The sequence below is a fragment of a genome, unplaced genomic scaffold (genome assembly GCF_019419815.1).
Source record: "Pyrus x bretschneideri cultivar Hongxiangsu unplaced genomic scaffold, Pyrus_bretschneideri_v1 Contig12, whole genome shotgun sequence".
NCBI lineage: Eukaryota > Viridiplantae > Streptophyta > Magnoliopsida > Rosales > Rosaceae > Pyrus > Pyrus x bretschneideri.
The window spans coordinates 1,816,631-1,835,532 of NW_025999413.1; the positions used below are offsets into that span (position 1 = coordinate 1,816,631).

At 38.2% G+C, this 18,902-nt stretch overlaps 3 protein-coding genes across 4 annotated transcripts; 2 read left to right on the forward strand and 1 right to left on the reverse strand.

Annotated features, from left to right (window-relative positions):
* The first annotated feature begins 136 nt into the window (after nt 1-136).
* Nucleotides 137-4,334, forward strand: LOC125474329 (serine/threonine-protein kinase STY13-like). The gene is made up of 6 exons (XM_048577866.1): nt 137-735; nt 1,899-2,020; nt 2,381-2,577; nt 2,760-2,934; nt 3,679-3,813; nt 3,913-4,334. Exons 1-6 carry the CDS (start codon nt 444-446, stop codon nt 4,117-4,119), a joined length of 1,128 nt encoding a protein of 375 aa, XP_048433823.1. The 5' UTR covers nt 137-443; the 3' UTR covers nt 4,120-4,334.
* Nucleotides 4,335-4,341: 7 nt separating this feature from the next.
* LOC125474328 (peptidyl-prolyl cis-trans isomerase CYP38, chloroplastic-like) lies at nt 4,342-7,168 on the reverse strand. 2 transcript variants are annotated; one of them, XM_048577864.1, is made up of 7 exons: nt 6,835-7,168; nt 6,264-6,560; nt 5,970-6,169; nt 5,273-5,508; nt 5,022-5,164; nt 4,815-4,886; nt 4,342-4,731 (listed from the first exon to the last, which is right to left on the reverse strand). In XM_048577864.1, exons 1-7 carry the CDS (start codon nt 6,991-6,993, stop codon nt 4,504-4,506), a joined length of 1,335 nt encoding a protein of 444 aa, XP_048433821.1. In that variant the 5' UTR covers nt 6,994-7,168; the 3' UTR covers nt 4,342-4,503. The 2 variants fall into 2 exon arrangements, with proteins under 2 accessions (XP_048433821.1, XP_048433822.1); XM_048577865.1 differs by having other exon boundaries at nt 6,264-6,557; nt 6,835-7,167.
* Nucleotides 7,169-13,787: 6,619 nt separating this feature from the next.
* LOC125474330 (homeobox-leucine zipper protein HAT5-like) lies at nt 13,788-17,051 on the forward strand. The gene is made up of 4 exons (XM_048577867.1): nt 13,788-13,930; nt 14,039-14,187; nt 14,968-15,207; nt 16,453-17,051. The coding sequence occupies exons 1-4, from the start codon at nt 13,819-13,821 to the stop codon at nt 16,954-16,956; spliced, it is 1,005 nt and encodes a 334-aa protein (XP_048433824.1). The 5' UTR covers nt 13,788-13,818; the 3' UTR covers nt 16,957-17,051.
* The last annotated feature ends 1,851 nt before the right edge of the window (nt 17,052-18,902 follow it).

The following is an 18,902-nucleotide window of genomic DNA, read 5'->3' on the forward strand; positions in this document are numbered from 1 at the left end:
CCCAAAACTCACCTAAACTTACGCTCGTCCGTAAAATGTAAGAGTTGTCATAGTCAGACATCTCCATCGACAATTTGCCAAAAATCACATCTTTATAGAAGATGAGGTAAATGATGCATTATGATGAAGGACACAAAGCATTAGAAGAAAAGAGAGGAGGGAGAGAGAGAGAGAGAGGGAAAAAGTGGGCGAGAGAGTGAGGTGGGTCAGAAACACACGTCGTCCTCAGGCAAAATCCATGTGCCCACATGGATGATGGCGAGAGAAGCAACAGAGTAACACTACTACTGCTTGATCTTGGTGACACCATTTATAACCCTTCTCCTCCTCCACCTTCTGCAACATCCTCACAAGAAGCGGACAGCTTTCGATACAGTGACTGACTGACTACCCCAAAAGCAGCGAGCTTTCTTCACTTTCTGACACCAAACTGTGAAAAAAAAATGAAGGAGAAGAGCGACGGCGAAGGAGGCGGAGGCGGGTATTTGAGGGCGGATCAGATAGATCTGAAGAGCTTGGACGAGCAGCTGCAGCGGCACCTCAGCAGGGCATGGACGATGGAGAAGAACAAGAAGCCGGAGGACGACGAAGAGGCAGTGGCGGCGTCGAGGAGTAACACTCCCAGAAGGCAAGAGTGGGAGATTGATCCCTCCAAGCTCGTCGTCAAGGGCGCTATAGCTCGTGGCACTTTCGGCGCGGTTCACCGTGGCATTTACGACGGCCAAGACGTCGCCGGTACTGCTCTTTTGCCACACTTCTTCTTCATTGGAATTTTTATATTTTGTTTGGGTTCTGATTGTGCCCATTTGATGAAAATCAATACCCGTTCATAAAAATTTGATATTTCCTGGAAAAACTCATCCTTTCGATATATACATGCATGTGTGAGATTGCTTCTTTGGACGTCATGGACGCCATTGTTTTGAAGTTTTCTGTGTGTAGAAAAATATAGTGACGTTTATATTGGTTTGTATTTAACGCAGGATGTTTTAGTTTGTTTATATGTATGACTGATTGAGATCGAGTCTTTCGGGTTTGAGGGCCAATGAAATTTTTAACAATGTCAAGCTAGCCTTTTGAATGCAATGAATTAAAACCTATTGGTTTTTGGCTCATAAATGAAATGGAAGTGCTTTTGGAAGCACAGTGCTTTGTTTGAGAAGCACCTGAACTTGCTCGTTTTGTCTCCATCTCAATGGTGTCATAGAAGTTTCAGGCTTCTCTGCAACTTTTTCTTAAGCTAGTTCCTTGAATCTCACCGTTATTTTCCAATGCGCACGGGGATTTCTTGAAGGCTTCTGATTTTTTGTTGTTGTTCTTATTCTTAATGTCCTGAATTTGATTAGCTACAACAGAGGGGAAGTGTCTCTTATGCATTTTTGTTAGTAATTAGAGGGGCTTGTGATAGACCCTTGCAGCACAATGTCCGTGATTCACGGATTGGGAGAGCAGCTGGTAGTTAGCTGTAGTAATTGCACTTTTTTCCTATTAAAAAGAACCCTTGCATCTTAATTTAATAAAGATATGCACTTTTTTAACTTCTCACTTGGAGACACAAGCTGTGCATAGGAAGATTATTGACTCAAAACTGGCTAGCTACTAATCTGCCAGATGAGTTGTCATCTTAGCATTCGTGAGACTGTCGTTCAAAGTAATTCAACCAAGAAATGGAAATAGTCCAAATTAATCTATGGTGAAGACCATAATTAGGCTTGGATCAGTAGGAGATACTTTATATGATAACTGTCTCATTATGCTTGACGTTTTGTATTTATTAAACTGTTGACGTGGCTGTTTAGGATCGAGAGAACCTTCATTGATCTTTTGTGTAATTTAACCTGAATCATAGAAATACCTGTACGTTAACTCTTACCTTTCCCTCTTTTTCCAATGTCCAGTTAAACTTCTAGATTGGGGAGAAGAGGGGCATAGATCAGATGCTGAAATAGCTTCACTAAGAGCAGCTTTTACTCAAGAAGTTGCTGTCTGGCATAAGCTTGAGCACCCTAATGTAACCAAGGTAACATTTCGATGTCTTCACTATTGTATGTTATGAGCTTTCATATAACGTTTTAAATGGAAAAGCATAAGTGAAACATTCTCATACGTTGTCTTCTTTAACCTCTTAGTTAGAACCATGTATCTACAGAATTTACTGTAGTGTTGGAATTCAACATAAATACAAGATAGCTGTGTCGAAACAAAATTAACTTTAAAGTGGATGTCGGTTCTCAAGATGCAATGTCGCTTTTTTCTTGGCCTGATTCAGTATGGCGTGGAGCACCCACAAACTTGATCCAGTTGGAGTCTTATTGTGATATGAATTGGTTTGCTTACGTCAACACCATATAACTTATTCTTGCCAAATCTTTCTTTGCAGTTTATAGGGGCTACAATGGGATCATCGGAGCTACACATACAAGCAGATAATGGCCAAGTTGGCATGCCAAGTAATGTTTGTTGTGTTGTCGTCGAATATTGTCCTGGCGGTGCACTGAAATCTTACCTCATAAAGAACCGCAGAAGGAAGCTGGCGTTCAAACTAGTTGTCCAACTGGCATTGGATCTTGCACGAGGGTCATATTCGCGCACTCCATCTTTATTTTATTTTATTCTTTGGATCTTTGATATATTTAAACCTTTTCAACTTCCAAGAAGACATGTTAGTTGCTATATATTGAACTTGTTCTTTGAACGTGCAGAGTTTTTGTATTTCTTTAAAATGAGGATTGAACTGCCATTCTCTGTATTTTTTGTAGTTTGTGCTATCTTCATTCGAAGAAGATTGTTCACAGAGATGTTAAAACAGAAAACATGCTTCTGGACAAGACACGAAGTGTAAAAATAGCCGACTTTGGGGTTGCTCGTGTTGAGGCTTCAAATCCTAATGAAATGACTGGGGAAACTGGAACCCTCGGTTACATGGCTCCAGAGGTATGCCCTTTGATTAACTTTAATTTAAATCTTTAGTAATGCACCTTATTTGCATGCATGCAACCTTGTGTGGGTTTGTAGCCTTCAAGCTGCAGAGTTCTCCTGGTTGGTTAATCATAGAAGGCTGTCATGTTGTTTACCTTGCTGGGTTTTGTTCGAACTGACACGTGCAAGAATTTTCCCTATAAAGAATGAGATGTTTCTCTCTCTAGATTGTGTTATTAATATGCTGTATTTGGATGCATTTGTAATGCTTTGTATATCCCGACAAAATAATTCCTGATAGAAACTCCGCTTCCGTAGGTTACATCAGTAAATAAGCAAAAATAGTTATGTGATGGAAAATATGTTCTAAAAATAGAAATTTCATTCCAAAAAATGTGATGGTCTTCGTAGATTTCTTATAGAGAAAGATGTGCATCTATACGTCATGATTTTGCCTCAAATATTTCCAACACTGCAGATGGACCCGGAGTGCCATAACATATCTCAGTGATGTTCCCACTATTTGGCTGTGCCATGATGGACAGCAAACCTATACATGACACCAATATAATGGATCTTCATATGAACAAAAAATGACGAGTTGCTTTATTTAGTCCGATGCTGCTCGTTTCTGTTATTGAACATCTGTTTATGGTCAACGAGTTGCTTGTAGATCATAAGATTATGTGGTTTCCTGCTATTTCCTCAATATTTCTGTATTTCTGTATCTGACTTTTTGTCAATGGCGGGATGGAACAGGTTCTAAATGGCCACCCGTATAACAGAAAATGTGATGTGTACAGTTTCGGCATCTGCTTGTGGGAAATATACTGTTGTGACATGCCGTATCCTGATCTCAGCTTCTCGGAAGTGACATCAGCCGTTGTCCGCCAGGTAGATAAAATCCATAAGATTTCTTAGAATCCACGAGATAAATTATTGCGTCAAAGTTGTATGCTAAAAGAAAAATCATATATCTATATGAAACTACAGAATCTGAGGCCAGAGATACCTCGTTGTTGCCCAAGTGCTCTTGCAAATGTGATGAAGCGATGTTGGGACGCTAACCCTGACAGGCGGCCTGAGATGGACGAGGTGGTGGCCATGTTGGAGGCCATTGACACATCTAAAGGTGGAGGTATGATCCCCGGGGATCAGCCGCAGGGTTGTTTCTGTTTCCTAAAGTACCGCGGACCTTGAAAGATTTGCTCCTCGTTGGGCAAGCGAGAGACGCGAAAGGACCGTGTCCGCTCGGGAAATTCAATTTGTGTTTGATTGAATTGAATAGATTGAGAGAAGTGAATACAAAAGTGTGGAGGCTGTAGGTTTAATATGTGCTCTGCAACATCAGTTACTTGTTGGACTATAAACTTGTAAGGCTTTTGTTTCTTTATGCTAATTTCCCAAGCACAGCACAGGACAGGACCAGATTGTCTAATGTTTATATAGAAAACACCAAGTGAATACATTATTCTCCAAACAAATGGTACAAATTCTCTCAAAACAATACGACGGTTGCCGCCGGATCCTGGAATGCGACCGCCGGATCCCGGAATTAAATTACAAAGTAGTACAGAACGGTCCCTAGCCAGCAATCTTGTAGCTTGGATTGGCAAGATTTTCCAGGCCAGAAACTACTTGGATTGATTCAATAACATCACCAACTTTCAAATCTGCCAAGAAGTCCTCGTTCTCCGTTACATATCCAAACACTGCATACCTCCCATCCAATATATTGGAATTGCTTGGAGTTAGCTCACTTTCCTTGAGCAGCCAGAACACTTGGCTGGAAGCAGAATTGTCCTCAAATTCCTGCCAACAAAATTTGAAAACCATTTAATCTCAACTTCTGAATCGATCAAACGAGAAAAGATGAACCGCGACGTTGATCTTACATCTCTCGCCATAGCCATTGTTCCGAACGCATTAAACGGGAGCTTTGTTTGTGTCTTGTACAGCCCGAGCTCCTGTCAAAATACGAATTTCACAATCAATGTCTACGCAGTATAAGCAAACACAGATTATAGTAGGTTTTTTGCATTAAGTTCCGGAACTTTCGTTCGTTGGATACAAACAGAGGGAGGGAGGTGTGAGAAGCTTACTTCCAAAGTTGCTCTATAAAAAGGTACTTTCTCTCCCTCGACCATGATTTCTAATGGTATTGTCCTGGTTTTCTCTGTACTTGGATCTATGAAACCCTCTGCAGGTCCTTCAGGATCACCAGTTTGTACGACAAAACCATCCGCTGCAAGCGAAAGCAAAGGCAAGTCGAAATTTTAAGTTTTGAGGTCAGATGAACTAGTAAACATAAATTTGAAATACATAAGAGTGCATATTTACTATGAGATGTTACCTCTTTGGATTTCCATGCCATCGTAGAAGTGTCGTTCCACCAAGTCTACAAAGTTCCCGGCAGTAACAGGGGCGTTGTAACCATCAAGAACAATACGGAAGACACAATCAGTAAGGCTGGGATTGTCCTTAACCTTGACCTTCATATCCACCGTCGCTCTCCCCTTCAACAGAGGCATGCTTTGGTATTCTTCAGGCACTTCGTAAGGGAATCCGTCCACCATATCCTCTTCAACACTGCAGAAACCCAATGCCCCAGGAAGATCTCAGCTGCAGTCAATGACAAGGGCATATATGAGGATACGCATGTTATAACTGACAATCCTCGCACACTTCAACGTCCTTTCAGCTCTAGCTCAATCGACACTAGGGGGCATAGCGGGTGCTTTTTCTAGTATTTGCCGCAAACAATGCCGGCTGATTCAGTCTCAGTTTTACTAATGGTCTCAGTGTCTCACTTATAAACACGAAAATTCCTACAACCGCAACTCTGCAGTTTTTTTGGACAGAAAGAACGCATTTTGGAATTCAATACCTCTACTTTCTATCTTACACTCGCACAGTTTTAGCTTCTTACAGCCACTCTGATATGTCATAAGAGGCGGTTTTCTGTTCATGTAGATCAATTAAACGTAACGAAATTACAAAGCCAAAATTCTTCACCATGGCACAAGTAAATTTTTCTGTGAAATACTCACCCCCCGACATACTGAAGCAGCTCCTTCTGTTTTGCTGCTACTGCATCTCTATCTCTATCCTCCACAATCTGTTGAAGCTCATTCATTCCAGCTTCCAGCTTGGCAAGCAATTCAACTCCGTGTTCCTTCTTCGATTCAGCTAAGCCAGATACAATTAAAGACTTCCCCTGCGTCAGCGCTCGAGATGCCTGCCTCAAATTCTGCATCCCAACTCAAAGTCTCAGTCACCATCTATCTAAGTTCCTCATACATAAACACAATGAAGGCAATGAAAGAAATTGTTTCATGAATTACCCTCTCAACGGAATCGAGTGCTCTGACCCCAGCTACCTTGAGACTCTCAGTGATATCTTCAAGCGGTTTCTGTACTTCCCTGATAGCTTTATTATCAATAGGCAGAGCGTATCTCAGCAATGCCCCCGGGTCCTTTATCGGCGGTCCAGAGATCAGTACAGACACATCAGGCACCGCTGGATTAGCCGCGGCAAAGGCATTACTGGTCCAATCCAATGCAGGAACTCCTGTTACTAATCCTGCCGCCAATGCTATCGAAATCGCGCACTCCTTGATGGAGAATGACTTCCCCTTCTGCTGTAACAAGTGAAAATGCTTAGTGGATTCTATATACAATCAACATTTTTCAGCAAAAGATCTTCCCTTTCTGCATAAACAACTGAAGATGCTTAATGGGTTCTATGTACAATCAACTTTTGCAGAAAAATGTCACAGATTTCTGAACAGATTCGAACTTAACAAAGTACCCAATATTCTATACGGTTCGTACATTCCAATATTGTAAAAAATTTATTAACTGCCAAGAATTTGATTGAATAAAAATGCTGAAAATTTAAACAAAAAATGGCACCTGTTGGTTGTGGATCTGGCATTGGACAGGGCGTAGGGAAGAACGGCGGGTTGCAAGGTGGTTGTGGGGAATTGAGAAGGGAGTGCGGTGGCCGCTGAAGAATTTGGAGGAGGAAGCTGGAGAAGCAGCAGAGTAGTGGCAGGAGAGGAGGGCTGCCATTGGAGTTTGACAATTTGCAGGATTCTAGTTAGTTGACATTAGCAGGCTGAGAGAGAGAGAGGAGGGAGGGAGGGGGATTGGATAATAGTTTGGATAAGGTGATTGGTGAGTTGGGGTTGGTTTTGCTGCAGACTTGCTGCTCTGTTGCGCTCTCTCTCTCTCTCTCTCTCTCTCTCTCTCTCTCTCTCTCTACTCTCTCTCACTCATAACAAAATAATGGTAGATTTGTGGCAGCGTGGCACATGGTGATTGGGTCATGATCATCCTCAGTCTTCACCCTCTGGATAAGATACTTTCAACTCTTGGATTTTGAGTCTTGAAACTCTGGATTTTTCACTTGGGAGTGTTGATGGAAATATTTGAAAAGTACACGTATCTAAGTACTTGTTTGATAGATTTTTTTACATGGTGAATTGGCAATAAGAGAGCATATTTGTCAAGTTTCTTGCATGTCGAGTTTTGACCATGGTATTGTTTCGACCTCTAAAACTCAAATTTGATGAGTTGGTGAAGGAAATAGTTATGTGCTTTTTTTTGCAGGAAGCGTTTTTTCAAAATTAACTTGTATTGTTATTAAAAATTGATTTCAAAAATATTTTTCAATATTAACTTACATAGAATAAGACCAACGAAGAGTCGCGTCGGACAGAAATACAGTGGGTGTCATACGCAGTAGGTTCTTCCTCTGGCCTTAGAGATAGAGCCCTCTTTTCAACATTCCCAGAGTTTTGTGGCATCATGGGCGGGCCTATTGGATAGATGCAACCTTCAGCCCATCAAAGTGAGACTGTTCGTTGATACCAAAGATGCACAACAATCCATCACTTATGGGCTACTTTCAGCCCATTAAAGTAAGACTGCTCACAGATGCATTAACCAGCTGAATTGTAGTGTGGTAATGCTATTCACATACTCATTTTTATTTCTTACACATCTTTTAAATTTTAGCCGTTGAATCGAATGAATTGAAAAAGATTAATGACAAAAAATTAACATGTGTGACAAGTTTACCCCCTAAAGGAGAGTATATATGATATCATTGAGTTGTATACACTTTTGTTTTCATTTCATACTCAATCAATGAGACAGACGATATTATATACACTCAATTACAAGACATATTCTATATTGAGACCCGCCAAAGCCATCTATTTCAAAGACAAAGGCTTTGGAAGATGGACAAATGGACGAGACATATAGTATGTACTTGTAGAGAGAGAGAGAGAGAGAGAGAGAGAGAGAGGAGCATTGTATTTGTTCTACTTTATGTTGATGATGGGTAATATTGATGGCCACTATCCACCATACACGCACAGAAACATATCTTAAAAGCATTGTTCTTTCTCAGGTGCCTGGTGCCCTCCTTTTTTGAATTCGTTGCTTTCCATTCCCTCTCTCTCTCTCTCTCTCTCTCTCTCTCTCTCTCTCTCTCTCATATCATTACACTGTGGGACAATTGGACCTTCCCTAAAGTTCTAATCCACTTCTAGTTAAAAGATACTCTCCTGTTTAGTCTCTTTCCTTACAATTGAAGTAAGAGACTAAATGGGAGGGTATCTTTTGACTAATTGGGTGGACAACAAAAGCACCAACACTCCCCTTGCATGCAGCAGATCTAGAGAGAGAGAGAGAATTGATACTTTTTTTAACGTGTGAGATTGAATGATAAATGATGGTGCTACTTGGTATATACTCTAGATTAATCCTAAAAAATGAACGTAGTTATACTAATCACACGGACAAAGTCTCTTAAGCACAATGGTGGATATATAGTTATCTTTAGTTTATCAAACTGATATAATATCTATCCAACTTGATCTTCGTGACTCAACTAAGTTCAAGAGCAAGAATGCGAATCTTTTGACGACTTTTTATTCTCAATTTCGGGGTCAGTATCTCTTCTTATCTCACGTAAGAAGAAAGTAGTTACACTGTATCGTGAAAGTATTCTCCCCTAAATAAAGGTGGAGAATATGCGCACCTAATCTTGAAAAGAGATAGACACGTTTTATACGCAATGTGCTCGCCGGCGGAAGCCAAGTCCACTGAAAAAGGAGAAAAAGTGATCGATGATGGGGCTGTTTCCTTGATTCCGTTGCTGACTCAGAAACCCTATTGCTGCTATAGCTTGAAGAGAATAAAAGATTGACAAAATTGTACTTGTAAAATGTTTACCATCTTTCTTGCTTAAAGAAACAGATTCTCAAGACTTGTTATCTTCTGGGGAGAAGTGAATCTCATTCCTTCTTAGGATGAGAAGTGTCTATTTTAATTTTAATTGTTCAATTTGATTCTTTTTTTTTCTTTTTTTTTAAATTATTAAATTTGAATTTGCTTCGTATATATTCCCACATTAGAGAACAAAACCATTGGCACACAACTGGCCAACACATGGAAAGTGGACATTCATCTAATCTATGATCTATCAATGTACTATTTCAAATCTTAAATTTATCAAAATTTAAATAAATAAAAAATGTTAGATGTGAATTAGATCTCTATGTTTTTTAAACTTTTTATTATTAAAGAGAGAGAGCAAATTCGAAATTATTACAATAATTAGATAAGTGTAAAATTTCAAACTTGAAATGCATAAGTAAAAACTTAATATCTATCAACTATATCCCTATGATAAGCTACTTTGCAATCTATAAGATTCAAGCTGCATTTTTTATCAGTTGTATTGCTTGAACATTTTAATTTTCTCGATTTCATTAATATTATATTGCTTATTTTCTACGACAAACTTAAGATGCTTACACATGTGCACCTCCATCATTTTCTCATGACACATCACATGCTTTGATCTAGATTGCTTAAGTCAATGTTGTATATATGAACTCACCAAATACATATAATATATGCATATCTGTGGTTTTCTTTTCTAGCTAGGCTACCAATGAGGGGTTGACATAGAGGAAAATTCCTGCCTGCCAATACCAAATGGACCACCTTGGTAAGCACCAAAATAACGTGCATCCAGGCTTTTTTTTTTTTTTTTTCCGCTTTACATTGTTTAATCAGAATAGTCTTTAAGATTGACATAGCTTTACAATTTGATTCTAACAATGAAAATAGATTGAAATGGTCTCTGAGTTTATCCACTGTAAATCATTTGAAACTGTGGTGAAAAATTTGCTAATGCCTTCGTTAAATTATCAGTATAATTAACTTATAATTAAGGAAGCAAAATTACTAAATGGTAAACTGTCTTGGTGAATAAAGTCTTTCTCTTCAACCTATTGTATGCTGAGTTCAAATTTTTCTCCTTTATCGTAGTCTAGCTTAGAATAATAATGACGCTTATAAGAAAAATTATAACCAAGGCGTTGAATATTCACAAATAAGGTCTTCATCTGCAATGGTTGATACAAATTCTTATCGGGACAAAATAATCGAAAACTAGCAGAGTATGCAACATCCTTTTGAAAAGATGTCTTTACACCTTTCAAATTAGTCGACTGAAATTATTTAATTAAAAGGAAGAAGAAAATAATTAGAAAAATTTACTTAAAGTTTCTTATGTTTTGTAACTTTGTTACTTTTGTAGCTAGGCTCTATTTTTCCTTTATCTTCCACTACAAAAAGCAAAACTTTGATTCTCTCAGGGTCCCATAAATACGAAGTTTGATGGTTCTCCTCTTCCAAGTGCAGTTGCTAGACAACCTGCAATTCTTATATATATTTCAACATGACAAATCGGGTGACATGAAGCACGTGTGGTCAAGAGTTTCATACATACGACAACCTTGCTCTAATACCATAAATAAAGTTGGGGTTCCACCATAAAATTATGGGAACTTTAACGAAAAGCTTCAGGTACTGTTCACTGTAACGAAAAACCATATTTTTATACTAAAAAGTCAATCCTGGTACTATTCAATTTACCTTTTATTTTGTCCTTATCGTTAAAACTCAAAGTTTAAAAGCTATTTTCATTAGTTTTCCTTAAAATTAATTGGCAATATGGGGGAATACCGCAATTACTTATAAGCGCAATCAAGGTCCTTCATTTTTCCGATGTGGGATTGATACTTTCAACAAACATTTCTTTTATATATTATATACTTAGGTTGACCAACTTTTTAGACTACAATTCAAATTAGATGATGTTCTACCAATAAGAAATAAACACATTAATCAACACTTAAGTATCAATTCAATCATCAACAATTATATCTGATATACAAAATATAATTTAAATATAGTCTCCAAGCATTAGCTTTTATATTATATTTCGGCAATATCGACAAATCGTTTGTTAATCAACTTATTGTACGTTTGATGCACCACATGACAAGTACATTTCATCCCTCGATTCCCTTGAATGATTTATAAGTTTTTTATCTTTCTTATATTTAATTAAAAGTATAGAACTAAAAAAATATTAAGTATGGAGGTTGAATTCAAGTATTAGAGAAAGAAAATGGCATAATTTTGGCACTAGTAATTAAACTATTGAAAACATCATCTTCAACTACATTATAATATTAAGTGCGTGGCACAATATTGCTATAAGCACTAAAATATGACTGCGTTCGTCACTCACATAGGGGAATAGTAGCCAAGTCTTGGGATAAAATTTTGGGTTAAGGTGTCGATTATGTCATTGATCCCAGCTCACCGTCATTGCCGGTGGCAACGAGAGAAAGACGGCCTGCTGGTCGTGAGGATGAGGGTTACAAGGTCCGCGCCGATGCGAGTATAAAGATCCTTATCGGGGATTCGGAGTGAATTGATTCGGAGAGGATTCTTACCATGTATTTCAATTCTACCTTACTCTATATTAATTTTATGATATAGAAGTTGTTCTAATCAATCAGCTTTATCAAATTTTATCTCTTGATTCTCGAAAAATCATAAATTGTGTCAAATATCAACAATGAAATGATTAGAAATAAAAAAGTAACCCCACCATTTTCATTTGACTTTAATTTAAACAAGGCCACTTCCTTTTGTTTCTTCTGCTTTGCATTTATATAGGAAATTGGTTATAGGCTTACAGCTACTTAGCAAAAGGAACATTTAAGCAAGGCTTTTGCTATGGTTTAGGCAAGAACAAGAAGAAGAAAACTCTAAAATTAAAGGTATTAACTTGTGTTTGATCCTTGTTGTATTATGTGGAACATACTTTGTCAATAATTTTGAAATGTCTCTGTGAGCCTTTTCAGCCTCCGAAAGGATGTACTGTCGTGACAAACCCACTAGCCCGTCCCTTAAAAACTTAACGAAATTTGTAACTTGTAGGGTTTATAGACAAAGAGCAAGTGATATGGTATTTACTTTTGCCGATTCATTCTCATTTAATTTATTCAAGTAAAGAATTATAAAAGTTGAAAGAAAAAAAAATGAATGTGCAGAAATCACTCTCCTGAATATTTTATACCAAATGAAAAAGAAATGTTGAGATTCTCCATTAGCAATTGAGTTTAGAAGTTGGTTATGATATTTGCATAAAAAATTGATAGAGAGAGAGAGAGAGATGGTTGGAGTTGGCCGGGTCAAAAAAGTTTAGAAAAAAAGGAGAGAATCAGAACCGTTTATCGGAACACAACAATTGGAGTGATGTGGATCAGACAATCCCCCGACCACCAAGCATGGGACCTGTTTATTGGCTGGCACTCGCACCACCATAAGCCTCAAAAACCCGCACACCCCACGCCCCATCCCACATGAACAGATGTGCAGTGGGCCCGTCCTTGTTGCATCACTACAAAAAAAATTATTTAGTTTTGGTCTTTTTTTTTTTATGAATGGAATTATTCTCTTCAAAATATTCAAAGAAAATAAAATTTCGTGATTTGATAGATGTAAAATCATTTTCATCTTATTCGAATGGTATTATAATCTAGTTTAAATTACGTAAAATAAGATTTTATCAGATGCAAAGTAATAAACATATTCCTCTACTCAACTTTTCTTTTCTTACAAAAAAAAAATCAATTGGTGGCGAAGCCACGTCAGTTCACTTTTTTAAAAGTTGAGAAGACTCACAAAAGTACTGCAGCTTCTCTCTAACTACTATCGTGTAGTTCACTAGTCTTAGAAATCGAATCTTAAGCCAGCCCTATAAAATACTTAGAATTCGCACCACACACTAAACTACATCGTGATTAACTTGACTACGTCTAGATTTGTCACGAAAATTGTGGCAATGGTTTATCCACATGCACCCAAGTCCAACAATTCGAAAATACTCAAATATCCAATGAGAAAAAGCCGTGGAAGTCAATTTCAAAGGGTGTTTTCGACGTTGCACATGCATGCGACGTATATAAAATGGGCTACACTCGCCTCTTTCAAGTTTAGCTGCAAAAAACACCTAGGAGCGACACACCGATCACCATATCCCAATTCTGCCACCACCTTGCAAAAATCCTATCCTCCTTCTCCGGCGGACTTTCAATTAAGCTCCAGCGGCCTTACCATCTCAATTTCCATGGAGGTTTTGGAGCGTTAAACTCCAACTTCTTGTTTGATAGTACTCTCTACTATTGAACCCGTCTTACATAAAGCTTCAATATTACTATATCTCTTCACCATAACGGTAGTTCGGGCGGCGGAGCTGGAAAAGATCGGTGGTGGTATGATGGGATTTTGTATATGTCCTTTGGAGACTCCGGCGAGGTTGCTTTGGAGCACCAGTTTTTTCCGCCACAAGATTATGATTTTCTAATTAATTCCACACCCCTTAAAACAAAGTACATAATAATATTCAGTCTTTAAGAAAGAATCCACGGAGGAGATTTCACGCGCCACCAGTTCCTGCCAGCGCTCGGAGTTCACCAGAGGAAGATCAAGAGATCAGTTGTTTAGCTGGAAAAGATGATGGAGCCGGGCCGTTTTTTCTTTGAACCTTCGCCGTCGTCGGCGGTTTGCCAGCAAGGTGGTGGTGGCAACATGTTGTTCCTTGGGAATCCTGATCACGTTTTTCGAGGTGATTACTTGATCAAATCTTGACTTTGTTGATTATGGTAGCTGATTATTGATTGATATTAGTATATTAATGATTTGGGATTATGGATGTTGATTGTTCATGATGAAGGCCCAAGATCGATGATGGGATTGATGGATCAGGAGAGCTCACGGAGGCGACCTTTTTTCAGCTCCTCCTCGTCGCAGGACGAACTGTTCGATGAGGAATACTACGACGAGCAGCTGCCGGAGAAGAAGCGCCGCCTCACTCCTGACCAGGTTTGTACGTCTCTTGTTTTTTTTTACAAGGTGATCATATCCTAAACTAACAGTAAAAAGTCGGAATGAAATGTAAAAAGTCCGGTGAAAAGTAGTATTAAGTATAACCGTGGCCAATGGCCAAAAAGGCCACACACAAGCACGGTTTGTCGTGGCTAAAACCTCTTGTGTCCCGAGAACAAGAATTAGGGTTTATTCTGTGGCTATCAGTGTGTTTTTCACTAGTATAGTCTAATCTACTTGAACATTATCTGAATTTCGAACTAGGGTATAAAGGGACACACATTGTTTGGGTCAACTGAACTAACATACATCTGCCTCTCTTTTTAATCTGTTAAGTTGCCTTAGAATTATATTCCTTAACCCTAATTAAGCTAAATATTTGGTCATGACATAGATTTTGGCTCAATATGCAAAAACCAAGTGCAATAGCGTTCTAAGATTCATTGAGTGAACTCACTTAGTGGGATAAGACTTGGTTGTTGTTGTTGTTGTTTTGAATGGATGGTAACCATACTCACATACATACATACGTATATATATATATATATATATATGCTGAAGCTGGCATATTCACCTTATCAGCATCGATTCATCAGATGGTTATCTGATCTATCTCAACTTTGTTCTCTTCTGTTTGATTTTGTTATATAGCATGCAATCAAATCATCAGATATGAATATGATCAAAGTAATAAAATCAATCTGATGGCTGTAAATTGATCATGTTACGAGAACATAGTGTTGATTCTTTTTCTCTGTGATTAATTAAAATGATTAGGTGCATATGCTGGAGAAGAGCTTTGAGACAGAGAACAAGCTGGAGCCAGAGCGAAAGACTCAGCTGGCCAAGAAGCTAGGACTGCAGCCGAGACAGGTGGCCGTGTGGTTCCAGAACCGCCGCGCTCGGTGGAAGACCAAGCAGCTCGAGCAGGATTACGACCTTCTCAAGTCTTCTTATGACACCCTTTTGTCTAATTACGACTCCATCCTCAAGGAGAATCAGAAGCTCAAATCCCAGGTAATTTTAAGTCATCACTAGTATTGCATTACCTGGTTTTCCAAGTAATTTTTTCAATTCATATGAGAGAAAGATTAAAGTCATTTCAAATAATGAAAACTATTATTAGCACTTCAAAATATCATTTGCAATAATCCCTTATAGTTTTAAGGAAAGTGAACATAACAATTATTTTTAAATCGCTAATAACATATTAAATAACTTGATTTGAAGTCGGACAAAAGCATGGTATTGCCGCAAATTATTATTCATATATGATGTTGTCTGTATAAGTTTATTTTATGTTGTTAGTCTTAAATCCAAATAAAAGAGGAGAGGGAGTGAGGTAGTTAATCGACAGCCAACACTTTATTTTTTAAATCAAATCTCTATGATATGAGTGTGGGATCAAACTCTTTTTTTTATGTAAGTGGTCATTTACCACAATGATGGAAATGACTTGAGCCATTCCATGACAGCGTAGGTTCGAACCCTGTCTGTAGCTAATCTAACATCTAATCTAACAAAATCCATTATTTGACAAAAAAATATATATTTTTTCTTATTTATAATTATATATTGTATTTGCAAGTAGCCCTTTATCACAATGGTGAAAAGGAGTTGAGCCCTTGTATGAAAGCGTGAATTCAAATCCGTGACTAATTTAACATATTTTCTAACAAATCTATCGTTTGAAAAAAAATAAAAAATAAAAAAGAAATTGTACTTTAGTGAACACCTAGCTAAAACAAATGAAAATTTAATGTGGTCCCTACATATCAGATTCATCACTATTTATATCTTTCCATCAAACATAGCATCTGTTTCAAACCCCACGGAATATAAAAAAGCCACTTTCAGAGTCACAGAACGAATATACTGTGGTATTTTTCCAAGTTATATATATAAAGATGCATGTTAAAATGGTTAGTGGACATTTCATCATCGTTCATTAGTAAGTACTTTTGTAAAAAGACTTTTATGAGACGGATTTTACTGTTACAATATCTATTGAGTTACTAGTAGCTTGGAACATCACGCTTGCAATGAACGCATTCTCCTTATACTTTATCATTTACACAATATTAATGAAGTAGATCTCAAATCAAAGTTTGAATGTCCCTTAAACGTTCGAAGTGGCGCACGCTTGTTTTAATCTAGTTATATAACTTAATTACTATACGATCTCATGCATTTTTTTTAATGGTGAATATGATCTCACGCATGAAAATTTGGAATTTAATTAATTATATCAAATGAATACAGGTGGTTTCCATAAACGAGAAGCTTGGAGGTAAAGAGCAGGCTAATAGCACAAAAGCAGCAGCATTTGCAGCTGATGATCACGATGACGAGAAGCGCGGCCCTCTTCTTCCAGCCGGTGATCAGATGACGGAGGTTGTTCCGATAACTAGTCTCCAGTATAGCTGCAGCGTCAAGGTGGAGGACCGCCTGAGCTCAGGGAGCGGAGGAAGTGCAGTGGTGGACGAGGCCGAAGGCCCTCAGCCTGTGGACAGCAGTGACTCCTACAATTTCCCAAACAACATCCACAATTACTACCCTCATGATCATGATACTCATCATCATCATCATCAATACACGGTGCCACATTATCATGTAGAACATCGTCGTCGCGGAGTCCTCTCAGGAGAAGATGACGGTAGCGATGACGGCCAGGGTTACTTCTCCGATGTCTTTGCAGCCGCAGCAGCGGAGCAGCAAGCAGCACAGGAGGAAGGTGTTTATTTGAACTGGTGGGGGTGGTCCTAAATGGCTAAATCCCCTAAATTGAAGTGTACTACCTATCTGCTTAATTACTCTATTTCCCCTGAAAGTGTTCCCTAATAATAAAGTGTTTTCCTCAACGACGTTATATATTCGCGGCCAAAGATGTCAATACAAATCTGTTCTTTGATCCTACTAAGCTTACATAGATCACAGATAATTGTTGCTAATGATCCAAATCAAACGGATGAGACGAGCTGAGCAATTCTAAGTTATCATCTACCGCCGGTAGCTTGGCACCGTTATAAGGGCCGGTAGCTTGGCGAGGAAAGAGAAGGGATGCATTCCGACTACTTTGACGGCGATCAACCTCCAAAACGTATCAGCTAGTCTAGCCAATCCCATGTAGGATGAACCCAAACCCGAAATCAACTTACATATACAAACCATCTGCTATAGAGAGAACAAAGAAGGACACACTGCACTGGTCATCGACAACGATAACATCATATCCAATGGCTACAGAGGAAACGAATCCGAACAACACAATACACATGTAGTAGTTGTACTCAGGACTGGTTTGGTATTGCTGTGCTTTGAAAAAAAAAACTGTTTCTGCTGTATTGTGAGAATAAGTAATTGTGAAGTAAAGCAGTAAAGTGTTTGATAAATTTTTTTGTGGAAGTGCTTTTGGGAAAAAAAAAATGCAGTATGATAATGTTTGGTAAACTTTTATGTAAAATAAATGTGACTGTGTGAAATGACCAAAAAAAGTATAATACTAGATATGCCATTAATTTAATTTTCTTAACAAATAAAGGTGAATTACTAAATATACTTTATTTTTTTAAATAAAAACATTTATAAACTTTATAATATTTATAATTAAGAAATTAAAAATAAAAAAAAATTCACGTGTGAGGATAAGATGGTCATTTCATCTCTTCCGTAGTCACTCCCCATTCATAAATAAAGACATCACGAATTGAAATCGGATCCGGGTGCGCAGCTGAATTCTTTGATTGAAACTGCTCTTTCTTCTTGATTGATGTTGCTCCTTCCATCATTTCGTTTCAGTTTTAGATTTGGTTTTTGTTTTGGATTTTGATTTTAGATTGGTGCTGCTCATCGTTTATCTTGTAATTTAGGAATAGAGGTTGAAGTGTTGGATTTGTTGTGGGGATTGGATTAGCAATTCTTAATTTAAGGACTTAGATGGATAATGCTTATCCTCTTTCAACCAACAAATTGAGAAATGGGGGAGATAGAAAGGTTTCCCAGTATATAAGTAACCCAGCAAAACCAGAGGAGCCCCACCATGGTTTCACAACAATCTCTCTCTTCGTTTTAACAACAATCGACAAATAGACGATCCCCCTCCTGAAATTTCTCAGTCCTCACCCACTTTCATACCTTCCCCTTTCTCTCACGTTTCGTCCCCCGTATCGAAACGCATATCTCATTTGACGGGGAGATCACCTTGCAGCCCGGAACGTTTGCAACTGACTTACTCCCGTCCGGCGTTTCGGTCCTGCAAAACAATTTGAACGTCGTTTTGTTGTTTCTAGATTGAAGAAAAACGTTTTCTTTGTGTCACTGCATCTTCGATATTGTACCTTTGAATCAAAGGATCAGTGTTTGTTTGGTGCGATGGTCAGGGTTAGATCGCCGTCATCAATCAGATTGAAGTTTGCAACCCGACATATTACCAAGTTCATTTATTTTTTACTGTTCATCCATGTTTTACCAAAATAAGCTGTTTTGTTGAAGCTACAGCTTCTGGGTTTTAGCTTTTTTTCACCCATAACTTTGAAAAAAAAATGCTGATTTAAAATGTTTACCAAACACAAAATGCTCCAATTTTTTTTCATACCCACTTTTGTTAAAAGTTAAGCCAAACCAGGGCTCAATCAAGCCGAAAGAATCGTCCGGCTAAACAAAGGTCCAACCGACCGATGCATAAAGTGCAATGGTGCTCACAGAAGCTCACA